This window comes from Neoarius graeffei, chromosome 21 (assembly GCF_027579695.1).
Source record: "Neoarius graeffei isolate fNeoGra1 chromosome 21, fNeoGra1.pri, whole genome shotgun sequence".
Lineage (NCBI taxonomy): Eukaryota > Metazoa > Chordata > Actinopteri > Siluriformes > Ariidae > Neoarius > Neoarius graeffei.
In genome coordinates, this window is record NC_083589.1 from 60,509,256 (window position 1) to 60,528,934 (window position 19,679).

General features: G+C 43.5%; 1 protein-coding gene across 2 annotated transcripts in view; it reads left to right on the forward strand.

Moving 5' to 3' along the window:
* The window catches only part of exoc4 (exocyst complex component 4), a 316,334-nt gene that overhangs the window by 48,706 nt on the left and 247,949 nt on the right, over positions 1-19,679 (forward strand). For both annotated transcript variants that reach the window (XM_060903439.1, XM_060903440.1), the window contains exon 7: positions 8,054-8,228. In XM_060903439.1, coding sequence (XP_060759422.1) covers positions 8,054-8,228 — 175 coding nt within the window. The remainder of the gene's footprint in view (positions 1-8,053; positions 8,229-19,679) is intronic.

A 19,679-nucleotide genomic window follows, 5' to 3' on the forward strand; every position in this document is an offset into this window, starting at 1 on the left:
GGTGGGTAGGGACAACCCGCTGTCTTTCAAACTGTCTCTGTGCGTATAGGCCAACGCTCTGACCAATCAGCGCAACAGTGACTGTGATGTAGTCAGAGCGCGCAGTGGGGGAGGCCTTGAAATAAATAATTTTTCAAAATGCGTATTAATTAATAAACAGGTTCTAGATATTAAGAAGTTTGGAGTCTGTACCACATACTTAACATGCACTCTTATTTTTTCCAAGTGTTTTTCAAGGGTTTGCTTAAACTGTGTTTGAGAGTTTTTATTTAGTGGTGTTTGGTGAAATAATTTCCCTTAAATTTAAAATAATGGGAAAATAAGAAACAATCAAAAAGTAATGGTTCAAAGCTGTTTATTAATTCTTCGTACTGCACAAACTAGCCCCATCCTTTTGGCTACGAGCGGAGCCAGCTGGTAGATCAGACTTTTGCCATAGCCGGTCGGCAAAACAGCGAAAACGTCCTTCTTGAAAAGGAATGAGCGGAGAGCCTCTTCCTGCTCATGTTTCAACGAAAACTCCAAGTCTAATTCTTCTAAAACTGATTCCAAAGCGGAGTCAAACGCGCGCTGTTCACTAGCCGTAGCCATCTTTCCTGTTGCGCTTTCTCCAGCGTCGCGCAGCTTTGTCGTCACTCCTGCAAAAGCCCGCCCAAAGAATCCAAACAAAAACCTTGCGTTGTGATTGGCGGGCACGATTTGATGCCCGGGGTGTTTTTGTTTATATGGTGCGAGGCTAGACCCACTCGCTAGACAAAAATATTTTTGGCCGCTAGGCGGGTGGGTCTAGTTTACTAGGCTAAATAAGCACTAAAACTAGACTTAAATAGCGAGAGCAAGACATGACCACGACCATCGCGTGTCAGCATGTAGCACAGAAATCAATAACGTCATCAAGGAGAGACAAGACCCCAAAACGGTTATTCCACTCAAGCTCATCGTACCTGGATTATAGCGCCATCAGCTCATGTACGACTCGATTTCATGGAATAACTGTTAAATAGATTATTAGATTTTTGAATTAATTGAAATCAGAGAAATTGAGATCAAACATCTCAATAAAATAAATATCTGTAGTGAATCTTCATTTCATTGTATTTTTCTTTTGTATGGTTCACATTAACCATCACAGATGTGATAAAATATTTCAGGGGAATTTTACGACAGTACCAAACTCACTCGCGGTCCAACTCGTTTTCTTTTTAAATTAATTTATACTTCAAGTTTTACTGGATTAATCAAGATTTAACTTTATTTCCTGCAGAAGCTTTGAATTTGGGTGAGTCTAAGGGCCTCTGCATGCTCTTGCGACAAGGCTTTCGCAGATAGCTTTTCGCAGACAGTTGTAATTTATCGTTGAGCGGGGAGTAATAGGCGTGCGCGATGTTATTCACCGCCACAACGCAAGGGGCGCGAAGTCGCGAAATCGCTAGGAGTAGTTGGTGGGTGTGGTTAGTGGAGTGTTTATCCTCCGGTTACTTATAATGACTAGAACTGGAGTCGTATAGATGTACGTACTTCCTCACTTCCTCGATCAACCGCTCTTCGTGCTGCTCCATCTTCGCTCGTGTTTTTAAAAATGGCGGTCGTGAAAACAAACCAAACCGGGAAAGTAGGGAAGCGGAAGTGCGTGTACAGCGGATGTAGAGTGGACCAATCAGAGCCCTCTTGTCTGTGACGCTGTCTGCGAGGCTTCTGTGGTGGTCACAATTTTTGGGAGGTGCACGCAGAGCGTCTGCGAAGGGGGGGGCTTTGCAGACGCCGTCTGCGACGCCATCTGCGAGGACTGGGTTGTCAGCATAAGAGCAATTCCAGCGTTATGGACGGGACACTTGAACTCAAAATGGCAACAAATGACCCAGTGCATGTTTTATTGTCTCCCAGTATTTAAACAGGTGTTGCATATTTTAAGGCTGTACCATACTGGAGAAGTGATAGAACAAGAACAATTCCCATAGTACATCTAGGGCATGCCAGAAAATGCCAATAAAAGATGCGTTATGGATGTGACAGAAAAAGTATCACTTTTCTTGGGTGACTGTACATTTTTATCAAACTCTGTGAAATTGTAAACCTAATGTCGAAATGGAGATATCCGTTTGATAGAGGGGTCCAAGGTGAATATTAAAAAATCTTTGTTTAAAATATTTTGTATTTCATGCAGAGTTTCGGAAGGAAAAGTCAGCGTTATGGATGTGACGAAATTCCGTTATGGATGTGATGCGTCTGAAATAGACATGGCATATGTTTAGAAAATCAGCAATTTAACCACCATAACCCTTTGAAAAACTCTCTAAATATCAGCTAAAACTATCAAAGTTCTTAAATAATATTTAGGATGGCTATTGTTTTGCTGTTTTGTGGATTTTAGCATACATTTCTGTGGCTTGTGGCAATAATATAGAATTGTACATGATCAAAGTTGATTTTAGCTTGGGGTTTACATTATAAGAAAGAAAGACTGACAGTGACATATTAGGTTGGTTACAAATTGGTTCAACTTATTCACATCTGTAAAATACAGGCCTAGATGATATCTCTGGGAGTGGTTTTGATGTATTACATGTTGCTTTATTTTTGCATGGTGAGGTTGACATTTACATGGAATTGCCCATAAATTGGCCTTAACTCTTAAAACTGCAGATCAGGTCATGGGTTAGAACAACATACACACCATAATGGGGGTTTGGATAGATTCTGTTTATTGTTAAAGTTTGAGTTTTATTGGAAAAATGATAAATCATTAAAGCTTAATGATAATCACTACACCTGCTTTTTGATGAACTTTGCTAATCACCTTCTTTTTATTGAACGAATAAATCCAAAGGAATAAAAAGGGTACGGTCAGGACAAGTAGAAAATGAGAAAGTTAAAGTCGAGCCCTGATGATTTTGGCCTTGGTATCTTGGTCTGAATGTGTTGCCATGGAAAAGTATCCGTCCTTATCTACGTCATACATTCCTCGTGAGTCAGGTTAACAATGATAAAATTAGTTTGACGGTATTATTTTATTTTTTTCCCTAATTCTTTCCCACCCAGTTATTTATTTTACTTTACTCTTCTAAGAAGTGTTTGTGTTTCTGGCTGTTTGAGTTTCTTTCCCTCCTCCCTGTCCTTCCCACTCTTTCCCATTAGGCCTTATGGGATCGATGGTAGCCTTTCTCACGTCTTATTCATAACTCCCTCATTTAGACAAATGGTGTAATCCATAAAACTACCCCAGCCTGCATTTCCTTAAGTATCGCCAGTTGTGGAGAGAAACAAAAGCAGTGGAAAGAGAAGGAAGATAATGATGGCACTTAAGAGAGCACTTACCCAGGGCAGAAATGAACTCGGCTCTCTCAAGCCGTTATTATTCTCCTGCTTTTCTCTGCGTTCTGACACTCTCGCTTGACTCCTGCGCTTCATTACACCGAGCACGAAATATCTGAGAACTCTTTTAGTCTGATATTGTGCTCTGTTTCTTTATTGCTGTGGGAACGTAAAGGGTCTTGGGTCTTGAATCTCATACCAGTGCACTACATGTGCGTATTGCTTTATTATGCGTACTAGACGTCCCTACCAGTGTAATGAACATGGAGGATAACTTTTAAAGTTCTTTTTCTTGGTTTGCAAAAGTTTATTGGAGAGAAACATCTTATCTTATTTCTATACGGTCAAGGTTAAAGGAAGAGAGCCAGAAATTGGCAAAAGCACAACATATTGAGTTTTTGAGGAACGTGAGACTGGAAAATGTTCGTTTGAAGTAGGGTCGGGAAAATGTTCTTGAAATATCACTACAAGCAGCGATTAGTGGGTCCAAGCATCATCAGCTGCTCGACTGCCCATTCCAACAGCGTCACTTCTTGTTACCAAGAGCAGGTGCTAATATGTTGGAGCAGTACAACATGTATATACAGTATGTTTTACAATAATGTAAAAAATTTCAGAGTTGTAGAATGTGAAACGGTTATTTAAACCGCATGTTGCCAGTTGGTGGCGCTGTAACAGTGTAACACCGGCTACTTTAACAGGAGCTTGCTCTTGATTCTACTGGGGCTTTTCCACTACCAATGCGGCTGAGTTGGGCTGAGCCATGCAGGGCTGAGTGGGGTTGTTGGGGTTGCATTTCGACTACAACCGCGCTGAACCGTGCTGGCTGGAAGTGGGTGGACACATTGGGTGGAGTTAGCGAAAGTGGGTGGACGTCACGTGATGTCGTTAGGCGGCGCAAACAGTGACATCTGTGACCTTTTAAGCGGTAGTCTCACGACTCGGATAGTAAACAATAAACATGGAGGACATGGAGTCGTTAGTGTTGCTGGTCTTGGTGCTGTGGCTTGTTGTCACCGACAACGCCAACAGATACTGGCAAGAGCGTATAGATGAGGCGAGGCGCATAAGGCTTCGTAATTCTTCTTCTTCCGGGTTTACGGTGTTTAAAGATCCCAGCGTGCTCGCGGGGCGTGTGTGGGCATGTGAGGACACTCCTCACCAATCAGTGCACAGGGGAGTGTCTCCTCACGCCCCTAGCCCCACTCGGCTCGGTTGGGCTCACTTCAGCCCTACTCCAAAACCGTGCGAGTTTTGGGTGCTGAGTAGGGCTGAAGTGAGCTCAGTCGTGCTGCTCTGAGGTAGTCGAAACGCGAGCCGTGTTGGGCTGAAGTGAGCTGAAAAAGGGTAGTGGAAAAGGCCCATAAGATCCCTGTTCTTGGCTGCAGGAGTGGAACCCAGTGTGGTGTTCTGCTGTTGCATGCTGAGATGCTTTTCTGCTCACCACGGTTGTCAAGAATGATGAAATGATTTACTCTATCCTTCCTGGAAAAAAAAAACCTCCAACCAATCTGTCCATTTCCCTCTGACCCTCTTTTCTCAACAAGGCGTTTGTTTCCACCCACAGAACTGTCGCTCACTCACTCACACGATGTTTTTTGTTTTCTGCACCATTCTGTGTAAACTCTAGAGACTGTTGTGTGTGGAAACCCCAGGAGATCAGCAGCTTCTGAAATACTCAAACCAGTCCATCTGGCTCCCGCAACATATGGATTTAAGTCATGAATAATGCTTAATGTTTTAAAAGAGAAAGTGAAAACGCAGCTGATTTCCAGAGGAACTCTAAGAGAAAGCTAGAAGAAATAAAAATCTCATGGCATGATGTTTTTAAAGAGGTAAAAATGAAAAGGAGGAAAAGAGACATGTTTTATCTTCTAAATTGGTACATAATCTCCACATTTAAATTTCAGTAGTGCTCCCAAAGTTGTAATTGTGTAAAACGTGCAGTGACTGTACAGTGTAGTGTTTATCTAGTTGGTGATGATTGCTCTGCTCTGCTCTGTCTGCGAAAATGTAATCTCGAAATTACCACCTAGATGTTACACTAATATTCGACTAAAAGCCGAATTTCCACTATGGAGACCAGAGCAACTGATGACCTCTAAAACACAGATATTTTATGTTTAAAAATGTATAAAAAAATTTTTTTGAACATCAGAACATTTATTCATCATTGAGATCATGGTAGAAATATTAAAAGTTAATCAAAAAGACACATTTTTAATTAAACTACAAATTCATATTCATTTATTTTTATTCATATTCACAGCTCCGCTTTTAACTTTTTTTTTTTTCTCCTCAGATGACAAATATCGTACATCTAACTTGATATTTATTAAAATCAGCGTTCACCTGACACACAGCAGGATTTGTGTGTGTGTGGGGGGGGGTACTTGTGTTTGTGTGTGTGTGGGACATTGATGTGTGTTCATGTGTTCGCCTCACGTACAACAAATCTGACTTTATCCTTATCTCAGCCCCACTGGAGTCGTCCCTGTGTTTCTGTTCTCATATCTCCCAAATCTCGCTGAAATATACAGGCCTTGTTGCTATGGAAACGTTGATGTAGATGATGAAGAGTGAGTGTGTGGGAGGGGGGAGAGGGCGAGCGTGTGTGCGTGTGGGAGGGGGGAGAGGGCGAGTGTGTGTGCGTGCGGGAGGGGGGAGAGGGCGAGCGTGTGCGCGTGCGGGAGGGGGGAGAGGGCGAGCGTGTGCGCGTGCGGGAGGGGGGAGAGGGCGAGCGTGTGCGCGTGCGGGAGGGGGGAGAGGGCGAGCGTGTGCGCGTGCGGGAGGGGGGAGAGGGCGAGCGTGTGCGCGTGCGGGAGGGGGGAGAGGGCGAGCGTGTGCGCGTGCGGGAGGGGGGAGAGGGCGAGCGTGTGCGCGTGCGGGAGGGGGGAGAGGGCGAGCGTGTGCGCGTGCGGGAGGGGGGAGAGGGCGAGCGTGTGCGCGTGCGGGAGGGGGGAGAGGGCGAGCGTGTGCGCGTGCGGGAGGGGGGAGAGGGCGAGCGTGTGCGCGTGCGGGAGGGGGGAGAGCGCGAGCGTGTGCGCGTGCGGGAGGGGGGAGAGGGCGAGCGTGTGCGCGTGCGGGAGGGGGGAGAGGGCGAGCGTGTGCGCGTGCGGCAGGGGGGAGAGGGCGAGCGTGTGCGCGTGCGGCAGGGGGGAGAGGGCGAGCGTGTGCGCGTGCGGCAGGGGGGAGAGGGCGAGCGTGTGCGCGTGCGGCAGGGGGGAGAGGGCGAGCGTGTGCGCGTGCGGCAGGGGGGAGAGGGCGAGCGTGTGCGCGTGCGGCAGGGGGGAGAGGGCGAGCGTGTGCGCGTGCGGCAGGGGGGAGAGGGCGAGCGTGTGCGCGTGCGGCAGGGGGGAGAGGGCGAGCGTGTGCGCGTGCGGCAGGGGGGAGAGGGCGAGCGTGTGCGCGTGCGGCAGGGGGGAGAGGGCGAGCGTGTGCGCGTGCGGCAGGGGGGAGAGGGCGAGCGTGTGCGCGTGCGGGAGGGGGGAGAGGGCGAGCGTGTGCGCGTGCGGGAGGGGGGAGAGGGCGAGCGTGTGCGCGTGCGGGAGGGGGGAGAGGGCGAGCGTGTGCGCGTGCGGCAGGGGGGAGAGGGCGAGCGTGTGCGCGTGCGGCAGGGGGGAGAGGGCGAGCGTGTGCGCGTGCGGCAGGGGGGAGAGGGCGAGCGTGTGCGCGTGCAGGGAGGGGGGAGAGGGCGAGCGTGTGCGCGTGCGGGAGGGGGGAGAGGGCGAGCGTGTGCGCGTGCGGGAGGGGGGAGAGGGCGAGCGTGTGCGCGTGCGGGAGGGGGGAGAGGGCGAGCGTGTGCGCGTGCGGGAGGGGGGAGAGGGCGAGCGTGTGCGCGTGCGGGAGGGGGGAGAGGGCGAGCGTGTGCGCGTGCGGGAGGGGGGAGAGGGCGAGCGTGTGCGCGTGCAGGGAGGGGCGAGAGGGCGCGTGCGGTGGGGGAAGAGGGCAAGTGTGTGTGTGTGTGTATCAGCCAGCATGTGTCTGAGAAATTAATATAATGATGTGTAGATTTGGTCACCTTCCTCAGTTGAGTTTGGTATTTTTTTTATTTTATGTAAATAAAAATAAATTGGTGCAGAAAAAGAAGGAAAAACTTGAGTTTAAAAATAATAATAATTCAAGATTTATTTAAAAATATATATTTTTTTGCATTGTTTAAATATTCAAATGGGTCAAATTTGCTGTTTCCAGAAGCAATTATTAAAAGAAAAAGGGCTATAAAAAGCTACCGGCAATATCTGAGGAAGTGTGTTGTGGGTTTTAGCTGCTCATGTTTCCCACATCGGCCCAAAACCCTGTCGCACACCATCATCCCCCCCATCATCTGAGTGAGGCAGCTTTGTGCAACAGCTTAGTGAAGTCCTTGTGCTCCAGAATGTGTCCCACTGCGCCACTGAAGACAAACCTCAGACAGATGTTGGTCCCCCTCGTGGCCTGGGTGAGCTTGACAGATGTCTCTAATTGTCGTTGGTGAACATCTGCTGTAGCTCAGCGGGGAGATCCTGTCAACACCCGGCTGTCTCTGTGTTCATTAGAAAGTTCCAGGGCCCTTCAGTTCAGGTGGAAGTCTCTCTGAAGGTTTTCTCAGACACCTGAACGAACGGACGCTTGAATCATTTCTACAAGTGGAGGAGAGACAGCAGAGGAGGCGGGGTCATAAAAAAGGTCCCTGTGTCATTTGTCTTGCCCAGATTAATCCCGTTTCTCTCTCTCTCTCTTTGTGTGCTGCCACCCTCAGGCTGCTCCTGGAACTGCTGGAGCTGCTGTTTGACAAGTTTAACGCCGTGGCCACGGCTCACAGCATTGTTCTGAACCATCTGCAGCAGATTGTGGTGTCTCCCAGTGGAGCTCAGGAGGGCATCAAGCTCTACGAACAGGCCGATGTCTCCGCCAAGATCCAGACTGTCCTACAGGTCAGCGAGTTATTTATGGTTTTGTTTGTTTATTCATTCATTTTTCAGTCTCACAGTAAAAACCCTCACTCCAGTCCTTTACATTTATTCGAGCTGGTATTAATTATACAGTCTAGAGCACCTAATTATTGATTTCCTGAGTGTTTTCGACACGTTTTATCCATCAGGTCCAAATTCAGGGAAAAGCCAAGCTGCTAAACCCTGACCGATAAAATCGCTTCGTGAATAATTTGTGACTCCATGGCTGTTTTCTAAATCTGACGTCACGAAAACGAGGAATGAAAAAGAAAAATGATGCTTCTGCATGTCAGGTGACGAAAGAACCTTCGAACAGGAAGAATCGTCCTAATCACGCTGCAAAAAATGATTTCTTGTTGAGAGAAAACATCATTAATGTGGATGCATTTATCGAATTAGATAAATCATCCATATTAAATAATTAGAACTCAAAGATAAGATTAATTCGCTTTCTTTTTGACACTTTTACTCATTTCAAGCTTTAAATTTTCTTAATCTCTTGGCAGATAATGTTGCTCATGTTAATTTTAAGCATTTAATTCTAGAAAGAAACAATTATCTGCCCATAGAATCAAACAATTTGGAGCTTGAAAGGAGTAAAAGCGTCTAAAAGTAAGCTATTTAACAGTTATTCCATGAAATCGAGTTGTACATGAGCTGATAGCGCTATAAGTCATGTACGACGAGATTGAGTGGAATAACTGTTTTGTTTGTTTTTTTCCTATCCACATTCACTGGATTTTGAGAAACGCAGCATTTTTATTTTTTGCAAATTCAGTGAATAAAAACTTTATGCAAAACGTTCGACATGATCATTTCCGCTTCGGCAGACTTCTTAAAAACCTATCAATGGCCGCATGAATTGACTTGATTTTGGCTTTTTGTAGAAAGTGCCGTCTTGCTGTCGTGCTGAGGTATAGAATAGCTTTAGATATTTATTTAATTCTTCCTTGGATGTTTCAGTTCTGTAATTTTCAAACTTCTTTGAGCTTTTGAACCAGTCTAAAAAAAAAAATTAATGCTTAAAGATGAAGAATGCAAACAAACTGGTGTAATGACCAGAGCAATTTGTGAAAAATGTGATAAAATGATAATTCTTGAAAAATTAAAGACACGTTCTTGCCATCAAATATTTTCATTCCATATTTTGTTGCTGTGTGTGTGTGTGTGTGTGTTTGTTTTTGGGGGTTTTGTTTTCGAGTAGATTTTTTTTTTTTTTTTTTGTCGTCCCTGGTTGGCTCAGTAATGCGCGCCGCCATTTTGTTTTTTCTCTCCTCACCGTATATGAGCTGATATCCTAGTAGTAGAGTAGCCAATCAGAGCATGCGATTTGCTCATATCCAGTGAATGTGGATAGAATAATGAGCTTGTATTTGAGTTCTGATAATTTTCTAATAAGATATTAGATAAAGTCACCTATATGAAAGAGATTTTCTCTTCACAAGATATCAAGATCTAATTTTCTGCCATGCAAGGATTTGTGAGATAAATTCAACACATTTCAACTTTCACAGGGTTCAAGGGTCTTCTTTTACTGCCAAGACTTAAATATTCCACAGCGCCGTGATATTCTCTATTCTGATTGATCATAAGGTGCTGACTAATTTTCTCTGACTCGAGTGCACCTACAAGTCACAGGGTTATATTAATATATTATATTATTAATGTGCGAGTTCTAACATGTTACCATTTCTATAATAACTTATTGCCACACTGCAAAAAATAAAAATCTTAGGAAGTTTATTTGTCTATTTTCAAGTCAAAACATCTAGCCACCCTTATTATAAGACATAATTGCCCAACAAGCAAAACCTTATTTAGGTAGAAAGGCTAGTTTTTAGACAGTCCATCTTGAACATCTTGTATAGACAAAACTTTGGACATTGTATAGACAAAATTTTGGACATTTGTCAAATGTGGTTTATCTTGTTTCAAGAAAAAAAAAAACAAGTATGCTTGTTTTGGGAATAAATGAACTTTACTGAAATCTTTGAATCTTTCATTACAATTCATACATTTCAAAACATATACTCTAGACCAGACGAGTGCCTTCAAAAAGGCTATCAGTGAGTGGAGGGCGTTTTAGTGAGGTCTTTTTGGAATGCTGTAAATTAAGTTCAGTGTTGTTGTTTTTTTGTGCCTGATCTTGTAAACCCCTCGTACACATGAATAGTCAGTGCCCCCAAAATGCACTGTTGCTTTGGCATTGTGTAAGCACTGCAAGTCAAAATGCGTAGACTTTTTTTTTTTTTTTGGTGCCTGAGGTCCTGGGGAAGTGGAATCTTAAGAGATGGTTTAATGTTTGAATGTTGAAATGGGAAAAAAAATAAACTTGTTGCAATGCTACACGTGTCGTCAACTTGATTCAAGATCATATCTAGAGTATTTTACTAATTACAGGTCACAAAAGGAGAATCTTTTAAGCTAGCAATGCTTAGTTGTAGAATTTAACAATCCTAATATTAGTATATTTATCTTAAATTCAGTTTTTACTGCTAAGACTTTGTCATGAATTTAAGTGAAATACCCTTAAAATGAAATAAATAAAAATGACTTGAATGGCTAAATTTAAGAAGTACGATCTTGTTATAAGAACTATTTTGATTATTTTGAGTTAATCAGATCTCGCATAATAAGGCTACGTTCACACTGCAGGCTGAAGTGACTCAAATCCGATCTTTTCGCCCATATGTGACCTGTATCCGATCTTTTATTGACAATATGAACGACACAGATCCGATTTTTTCAAATCCGACCCAGGTCGTTGGGATATGTGGTCCTAATTCCGATCCCTATCCGCTCTTTTCATATGCGACTTCAGTCTGAACCGCCAGGTCGCATTCATCCGACTTACACGTCATCAACAAGCCACAAACGTCACTATTCTGCGCTGAAGTAGGCGGCGGGTCTCTCAAAAAAAGTTACAACAACATGGCGCATAATCACGGGCGCAGATAGAGGGGGCGACGGGTGGGATTCGTCCCACCCAGATTTAAATTCACCTCGTTCGGTCCCCCCCACTTATAGGGAGGAAAAAACGTCTATGCTGTCTTTCTTTGTATAAGGCAAACCTCACGGAAAAATCAAAAGACTAATTACCATTCGGTTTATTGAGGTGCACAGCAGTGTATACATAGTTGCAACAACTCACATAAATCAAAGACTGATATTCGGTTGGTTGAGCTGCGCAGACTGCACAGGTTGCGAGCTCGAGCTTGGTTGCTATGGTTACTAACAAGTTTGACAGGCATATCGGGGTTGGAGTTGGTTTGCTGGCAGCTTTGTCCCCCCCAGTTTTTTGTCCCTCCCAGTTAAAAAAAAACGTATCTGCGCCCCTGCGCATGACATCAATGCGAGGGACGCTTCGGGCTGTGAAGGTTCTGAATCTTCTCAATGGAAGGACGCAGAGGTTAGGGAGCTGATTTCCATTTGGGGGGATGCAGCTATTCAAGCTAGATTGGATGGGTCATACCGCAACCGGGCGGTTTTACTTCCGTAAACACTGGCCATGCTCACTGCGTGTGACGTCGTCGTATCCTGCAATGCGCATGCGGAACACTTTTAGGTCGCTTTTCGTTCATACTGAGGATCACATACAAGTCGCATATATTTGTTAATGTGAACGACCTCACAAAAAAATCGGATTTCACAAAAAAATCGGAATTGAGCATTAAGCCTTGCAGTGTGAACGTAGCGTAAGTTCCCCAATCTTATTTTGGAATTATTTAATCTAAAAACAGGTTAGATTTTTCATCTTACTTTAAGAAATCTTATCAAGTCAAATTTGACTAGTTCCACTGGCAGATTTTTTTCACCTGATTCAAGCAAATATGCTTTGTTTTAATCTTTTATTTCTTATTTTTGAAAGGCCATTTTTTGCAGTGCAGGCTCGCATGGTGGATGCTTTACGTACGCTACGGCGTGGTCCGGCTCAGCCGATCAGAGCACGAGAACCCGATCAACAAGTATGGCGTCATTTCTGGTAATGCTAGACCCGAATCAAAGACAATTTCATGGTGGAATAATTGGCTTTGCAGCAAATTATGGGCAGCAGAGACGATATAATTCACTTGAACATTGAAAGGCAAGTTTGCATTTTTTTCTGGGATCGAGTAGCCGACGCAGACCGTCTGTGTAGGCCGAGAAAACCGCTGGTCACTGACGCTTGTGGACGTGTCTGGTAACTATAAAAGGATAAAAAGTATGACCGTGTTGTTTAATCATTATAAAGATGTACTCGTTGGCATAGTACTGTGATATAAGAGGAATAAAACACTTCAGGGTGGTAACAGTAACTCCACCCCACATCGCATCGCCTTGTTATTGATTATTTTCCTGTAAAGGCATGCTTGCGGGGCGTCGTGGCTCAGGTGGATAAGGCGCCATACCATAAATCCGGGGACCCGGGTTCGATTCCGACCCGAGGTCATTTCCCGATCCCTCCCCGTCTCTCTCTCCTGCTCATTTCCTGTCTCTACACTGTCGTATCCAATAAAGGTGAAAAAAGCCCAAAAAATATCTTTAAAAAAAAAAAAAGAAAGGCATGCTTGCAAGTTGGTCGCATTTCACACCTGAGCATGCCATTACAGGGAAAAAAAAAAAAAGTGTTTTGAGGGAACTTGAACACACGCACCCTAAATTGAGAAGCATCATTTGAAAACAGAAATAGTTTGGTTGATATTTACTCTTCAGGAATGTGTTTAAAAATAATTCTTTTTAATATCTGATGATCTAAAAATCTAAGTCAGCTCTTAATACTCAGTAGTGAACTCGGGCTTCGTCCTGCTCCAGCGTGTAATCTGGTGGAGGTTTAACAGGAAAGAGTAAGACTGTAGATTAGGAATCAGGCTTAAAGACGTGATCTCTGATCATTAGGAGTCAGGCGTGTGAGGCTTACAGTGTACATTTATCCGGTAGATAACTGACTCGGAGACGGAATAGAAGAACCTGCTCAAGCTCATTGCTCACACGAAGGCGGATGGACTTCCAGGGAAGCCTGGGGAACCATGGTAACGTGGCGTTGAGGGTGGGATTGTGTTTTTGCTGCGTTCTGCAGGACTGACCATGAATCAAGTGTCCTCATGAAATTAAAAACATGGCTGCAAACGTGTAAAGGTGCCAACCGGAGAGTCGGGACACATCGACACGGATACTGGTACCGTATCAGGTTATCGGGCTGATGCCATGCCAACTGATTTACTCGTACAAAAATACTTAGAGGTGATGCTGTGTGACGTAAGCGTTTACGCTAATGATAAACAGGGAATGCGATCTGCAATCGAGACGTAGAGTATTTCACGATTAATGATGCTCATTAAAATATGTGCAGATATCAGGAGGAGGAACGACAGAATCTTCTCATGTGAGTAATGTGGCAAAAGATCTTAAAGCTTAGTCCGAGGAGTTCTTTTCAGGTCTTACCCAGAATGCTGTTCTCCAAGTGGAACAAAACCAGCTCTATTCCGCTCAATCCAAGCAAGCTCGTTTTCACGCTTCATTTTAAATCAGCTCGCAAATGTTATAAAGAATGAGGCTAGAAGACATTAATGCACGCACGCACGCTTTGCTGGGCCGGTATCGATGGTGTTGCTTGTGCATTGATGGTGTTGCGTGGACACCACGGTGCAAAATGTCCAACTGCTCTCCGTGTTTTAGGAAACACATCTCTCTCTGCCAGAACTTCTATTCCGTGATGTTCAAGCTGGTGTTAGTAACTAGACGGAGCGTCGTCTCCTTGCACACAGGAGCAATGTGTGCTGCTGCTGTTGGAGGAGAAAGGAGGGCAGCGCTGAGATTCACTCTCTCCCTTCCACACCCTGCGTAATCGGAGTGTGTTAATTCTGAAATATTGCCGTGTGTGTGTCTGTGTGTGTCAGAGTCAGAGAGAGAGTTGAATGACAGATTGATGGCCAGATGAGGTTAACAGCTGCCACAGAACCCAGCTGAGCATCATGTGATAAATGGTGCCATGCAGTGTGTGTGTCCTTGTTTGTGCATCTTCGTGTGCATTATATGGTGCCATCAAGAAGGTGTGTTTGTCTCTCTTTGTGTGTGCATACTGGTTTGTGTGTGTGTGTGTGTGTGTGTGAGATTGTGTGTGTGTGTGTGTGTGTGTGAGAGAGATTGTGTGTGTGTGTGTGTGTGTGAGATTGTGTGTGTGTGTGTGAGAGAGATTGTGTGTGTGTGTGTGTGTGTGTGCGCGCGCGTGAGATTGTGTGTGTGTGTGTGTGTGTGTGTGTGTGAGAGAGAGAGAGATTGTCTGTCTGTATACTGGGGTGTGTGAGTCTGTCTGTCTGTGTATACTGGGGTGTGTGAGATTGTCCTGTCTGTCTGTCTGTATGTATGTATACTGGGGTGTGTGAGGTTGTCTGTCTGTCTGTGTGTATACTGGGTACTGGGGTGTGTGTGTGTTTGTCTGTGCGTATACTGGGGTGTGTGAGATTGTCGGTCTGTGCGTATACTGGGGTGTGTGAGATTGTCGGTCTGTGCGTATACTGGGGTGTGTGAGATTGTCGGTCTGTGCGTGTACTCGGGTGTGTTTGCGTGTGCGCTTTTAAACGTGTTTAAAATGCTTCACTGTGTCTGGATAGAACATTAAATGATGAATAAATGTTGCATGGTTTCTCTTTCCATATCTCGTTCCTGCTGTTCCTCATTTCTTTGTGTGTGTGTGTGTGGTTTTTTTAATAATATTTCCTCTCTGGAGAGAAGGAGTGTGTGTGTGTGTGTGTGTGTGTGTGTGTGTGTGTGTGTGTGTGTGTGTTCGTTCATTCACAAGAGCAGTAAAATGAAATGAAGGGAGGAGAGTGGCTGTGGAGGCTGAGAATGAGTAAATGGGTTTGTCATCACTCCATCAGGCAAGACAAGGAGTTTTTTACACACACACACACACACACACACACACACACACACACACACACAGAGAGAGTGCCCATGTTTAGCTGTCAGCAGAGTGTGATCTCAGCCATGTCCTCTCTGGAAGAGGGAAAGCGTGCGTATTTGAATCCAGTTTTAATGTTTGATCCTGAATGGACACACAGTTTAATCAGGATTATAACTCCATGTGGTCACATGTAAAACACACACACACACACACACACACACACACACACACACACACACACACACTACTGGTGTGGTACACAACAGCGCAGTGTGTAGGAAGTGAATGAAAACAACGCGGGGTTGTCTCTCTTGGTTGAAGCACAGGTTTATTATTTTTATTTTGTTGTTTGTGTTTAATCTGTCTACTAATGATGTGTAACTCGTATGACATCATGGAAAAGTCGATCTCTCTGTCTGTCTGTCTGTCTGTCTGTCTGTCTGTCTGTCTCTCTCTCTCTCTCTCTCTCTCTCTCTCACTCACTCACTCACTCACTCACTGAGAAATAGCATGAACCCAGGAGCAGATTTAGATAAAAGCTTGAAGGTCAGAGATGCTTTAAAGGGTGATGTGATTCAAAGTGGAGTTCCTGTTACCACCTACTCAGAAGTTGATTTATTTTTCTGTAACAGCATGTCATGAAGTGTTTTTTTATTAATTTATTTGTATTATTATTTTTTTTTTTGGGGGGGGGGGGGGGAGTGGATTTGGATTTAGGAGAAAAAAAGAAATAGTTTCAATCCAGCAACAAATGGAAAGGTTTAGAATTGGATTTGGAATACTTTTTTTTTTTTTTTTTGTTTGCCTATAAAGAGACTTGACTGTACTTTTTTTAGGATTTATTATAATATTTAAACCTTCATACATGATTATACATTGCGAAAAAAGTCTCACACTAAGGCTTCATTGAACTGCCTTTAGCTTTGATTTTGTTGTGCATTCACTGCAGCAGTGTTTTGACAAATTTATGCAACGTCATATTTATTTCCATCCAGAGTTGCATTAGTTTTTGACCAAGAGCTTGTCTTGATGACTGGAGAGTCGAACTGATTTGTAAAGTCTTCTCCAACATCCCAAAGACATAAGGGGTTAAGGTCAGGACTCTGTGGTGGTTAATTCCTGTGTGAAAACGATCCCTCATGCTCCCTGAACCACTCTTTTACAATCAGAGCCCTGAATTTTATACCCATGCCATCAGGAAAGAAAAACCCCATCGATGTAATGATAACCTGGTCATTCAGGCAGTCAGCTGACTTCAGCTTATTGCTCCGTAACGCTGCTGAGTCTCAACCTGACCAACTGAATCAACCCCAGATCATAACACTGCCTCCAGACGCTTGTACAGTGGACACTCGGGCTGCGTACTGGTACTGTACCGTGAAAATCGATTCGGTACAGGTCCAAAATACCGGATCATGAAGTACCGGTACTTACCGATATAAATTTACACCAAGTATCTGCTTATTTTGTGACTGAAGATGCGTAAATCCTACCACAAAGATGAAAATTTAGCACTGGAAAAGATGTAAAATGCCGCGCTGAAACTTGAAAACAGAGCCATCTTTGATCTGAGATCCTCTCGCCACAGTCACACGAGACATTGCAAGATCTTGGCTGATCCAGCGTTCTGATTGGTCAAAAAGACTCAAAAGCAGGTCAGCCATTTTTCCTTTGCTGGCATTGGTGGCCTTTGTTGCTTTGTGTAATTTTGCCGTGCAAGTTAAATGCCGCGGACTGCACGTAGTCTGTAGTACTCTAGTGTAGTCACTTCTCGCTGTGAGACAACTTATGACTTTTTGTCCCAAGTTAACCAAGTGTGAGACTGAGAGGGTGACTGAGAAGTGAGGTAGGAAACCTAGTTATGTTCGGTTTTCTTTGAATAAAGATACTGACAAGTTGTCAACAGTTTATTAATGTTTGTCATTATTGGAGAAGTTCAGAAGAACACGTTTATTTGTCAAATTGTACAAGTACAGGTCCGGACCTGTACCTAAACCTCTGTACTGGTACCTGTACCTGATGTTATGTTTAGGTACGCAGCCCTAGTGGACACTATATACATGAAGTGCCTCCCTTCTTACCCTGACACGCCCATCGCTCTGGACCGGTGTTGTAGTCGAGTCACTAAACCTCGAGTCCAAGTCCAGTCTTGAGTCCCCAGTGTTCAAGTCCAAGTCATTAAAGAAAAGTTCGAGTTGAGTCCACTATTGATCCGAGTCGAGTCTGACACAAATGACACAGCTGCCACACCCGTACACTCTCAAACATACTGATCGCGTTGAGTCATGTGAAGATGTATGTCCTGTACCATAGCCGACAATAAACTCACAAAAAAAGATGTCTTCGATCAGGAATATTTATGATAGCCTTTTATTATCCCACAGGGGGAAATTTACATCGTTACAGCAGCAAAATATATAAAGAGAAAAAGATAAGGTAGTGAAGGAGTAGTGCAAAAGTACTAAGTATACAAAAAAGGATGTATATAAAAGAAATAAACTACAAATTTAGAGATAAAAAATGAACAAATTTGCATAAATTAACAGGTTTGCATAAATTAAAAGGCTGGTGGCACTAATGTTGCGCATCCGTATCTTATCCAAAATTATTATGGCATGTTACAAAAAATAAAGAAAAAAAATCCAAGTCCCCATCTCCAATTTACGAGTCTGAATGCGGTTTATGCACGAGTCCGAGTCATCAGTGCTCAAGTCAAGTCACGAGTCCTTAAAATTGTGGCACAAGTCGGACTCGAGTACTACAAGCCTGGTCTGGACTCCTCAGACCACATGATCTTTTTCCATTGCTCCAGACTCCAGTGCTTTTGCTCCCTCGCAAATTGAAGCCTTTTCTCTGGAGTCTCACTCAGAAGTGGTTTTCTGATGGACACACAGCTGTTTAGTCCCAATCCTGTGAGTTCTCGTCACACTGCGTGTGGAAATGATCTTAATTCCACTATTAAACATAGCTGTGAGTTCTACTGTCTTTTTAAACGATTCAACTTCAAGAGTTTAAGTGATCTCTGATCATGCTCAGTCAAGTTTTTTTTTTCTTTTTTCCGACCACATTTCTTCTGCCAAGTTGATGGTTCTCCACTATCCTTCCCGGACTTAATAAAGCATTGGACAGTTCTTAACCCAGTTCCAGTAACTTGAGTAATGTCTGAAGTTTTATTCTTTGCTTGATGCAGGTCTATAACTTGACTTTTCTGAAACACTAACATCTTTCCCATGTCCACATGTCAGGATACGTCTTCCGACATGTTTGTTTAAAGTGCCATTCCACCATTGGATGTATTCTTTGGCATAAAATACAATATATTTTATGACAACATGACTAGACAGAGAAATCTTTTAGCTTCAAAGTGATATATCAAACATAATTTTTTGACAACGACAAGTATATTAATTTTGCGACCAAAGTCACCTACCCTTTTAATTTCCGCGCAGTAGTGAAACGTGATGTCATCGGCAGGTTCCCCTTCTTGTGTACCACGTCACATGTGACGTGGCACAGATTATCAGCAATGGCGGATAGAACGCGATTTCCATTTGTCGATTGCTGTGCCGATATTCACCATCGACCGTCTCCTTTGGGCATCATTTGCTATTTTCCTTCGCTTCTTTTTCGAAGCTGACAATCGCGTTCTATCCGCCATTGCTGATAATCTGTGCCATGTCACACGTGACGTGGTACACAAGAAGGGGAACCTGCCGATGACATCACGTTTCACTACCGCGCGGAAATTAAAAGGGTAGGTGACTTTGGTCGCAAAATTAATATACTTGTCGCTGTCAAAAAATTATGTTTGATATATCATTTTGAAGCTAAAAGATTTCTCTGTCTAGTCATGTTGTCATAAAATATATTGTATTTTATGCTAAAAAAATACATCCAATGGTGGAATGGCACTTTAAGAAATGAGAAGCTACTCACTGCATCAGTTCGGGTTAAAAGATCTATTGCCAGATGAAATACATGAATCACTGTAGTAATTATCCAATCAAAGGCTTTTAACTGTTTGCTTATTTAAACCCAAATGGCAACTTTTTTGGCCTTTTTTTTTATTTTTTGGTGTGAAGTACAGATGAGTCGCAATCTGTTACCAAAAAAAAGGTGATATCGTGCGTTTGTCTTATTTTAGTTGACTAAATAAAGACATGGTGTCTGTTTTATAGTTAAATGTTGTGCAGTGCCTCTAAAGATTTAAATAGTAAAGCAGTACCAAGAGGAGTGCAAGCTGAGGTACTTAAAAAATATTTATTTATTTATTTATTTATTTATTTATTTATTTTTTGTTGCAGATCTTGCTGCTTCAACTCAGCCGTCACTGCGATGGCACGTAATATAATCTCTCAGTTAGAACTCTCATAAAGAGAAATGAGCTTTTTTACGTTTAGTCGCTCGTGTTATTTTCTCCTCCGTATTCCTGTTCTCATCTCTTTTTGTGTAAGCGACAAAGACAGCTTGGCAGCTTTGCTGTGTTTCTTGTGATGATGAAGCATCAGCTGCCTCAGGCTGTAGATCAGCACGTACTGTGACTTATACAC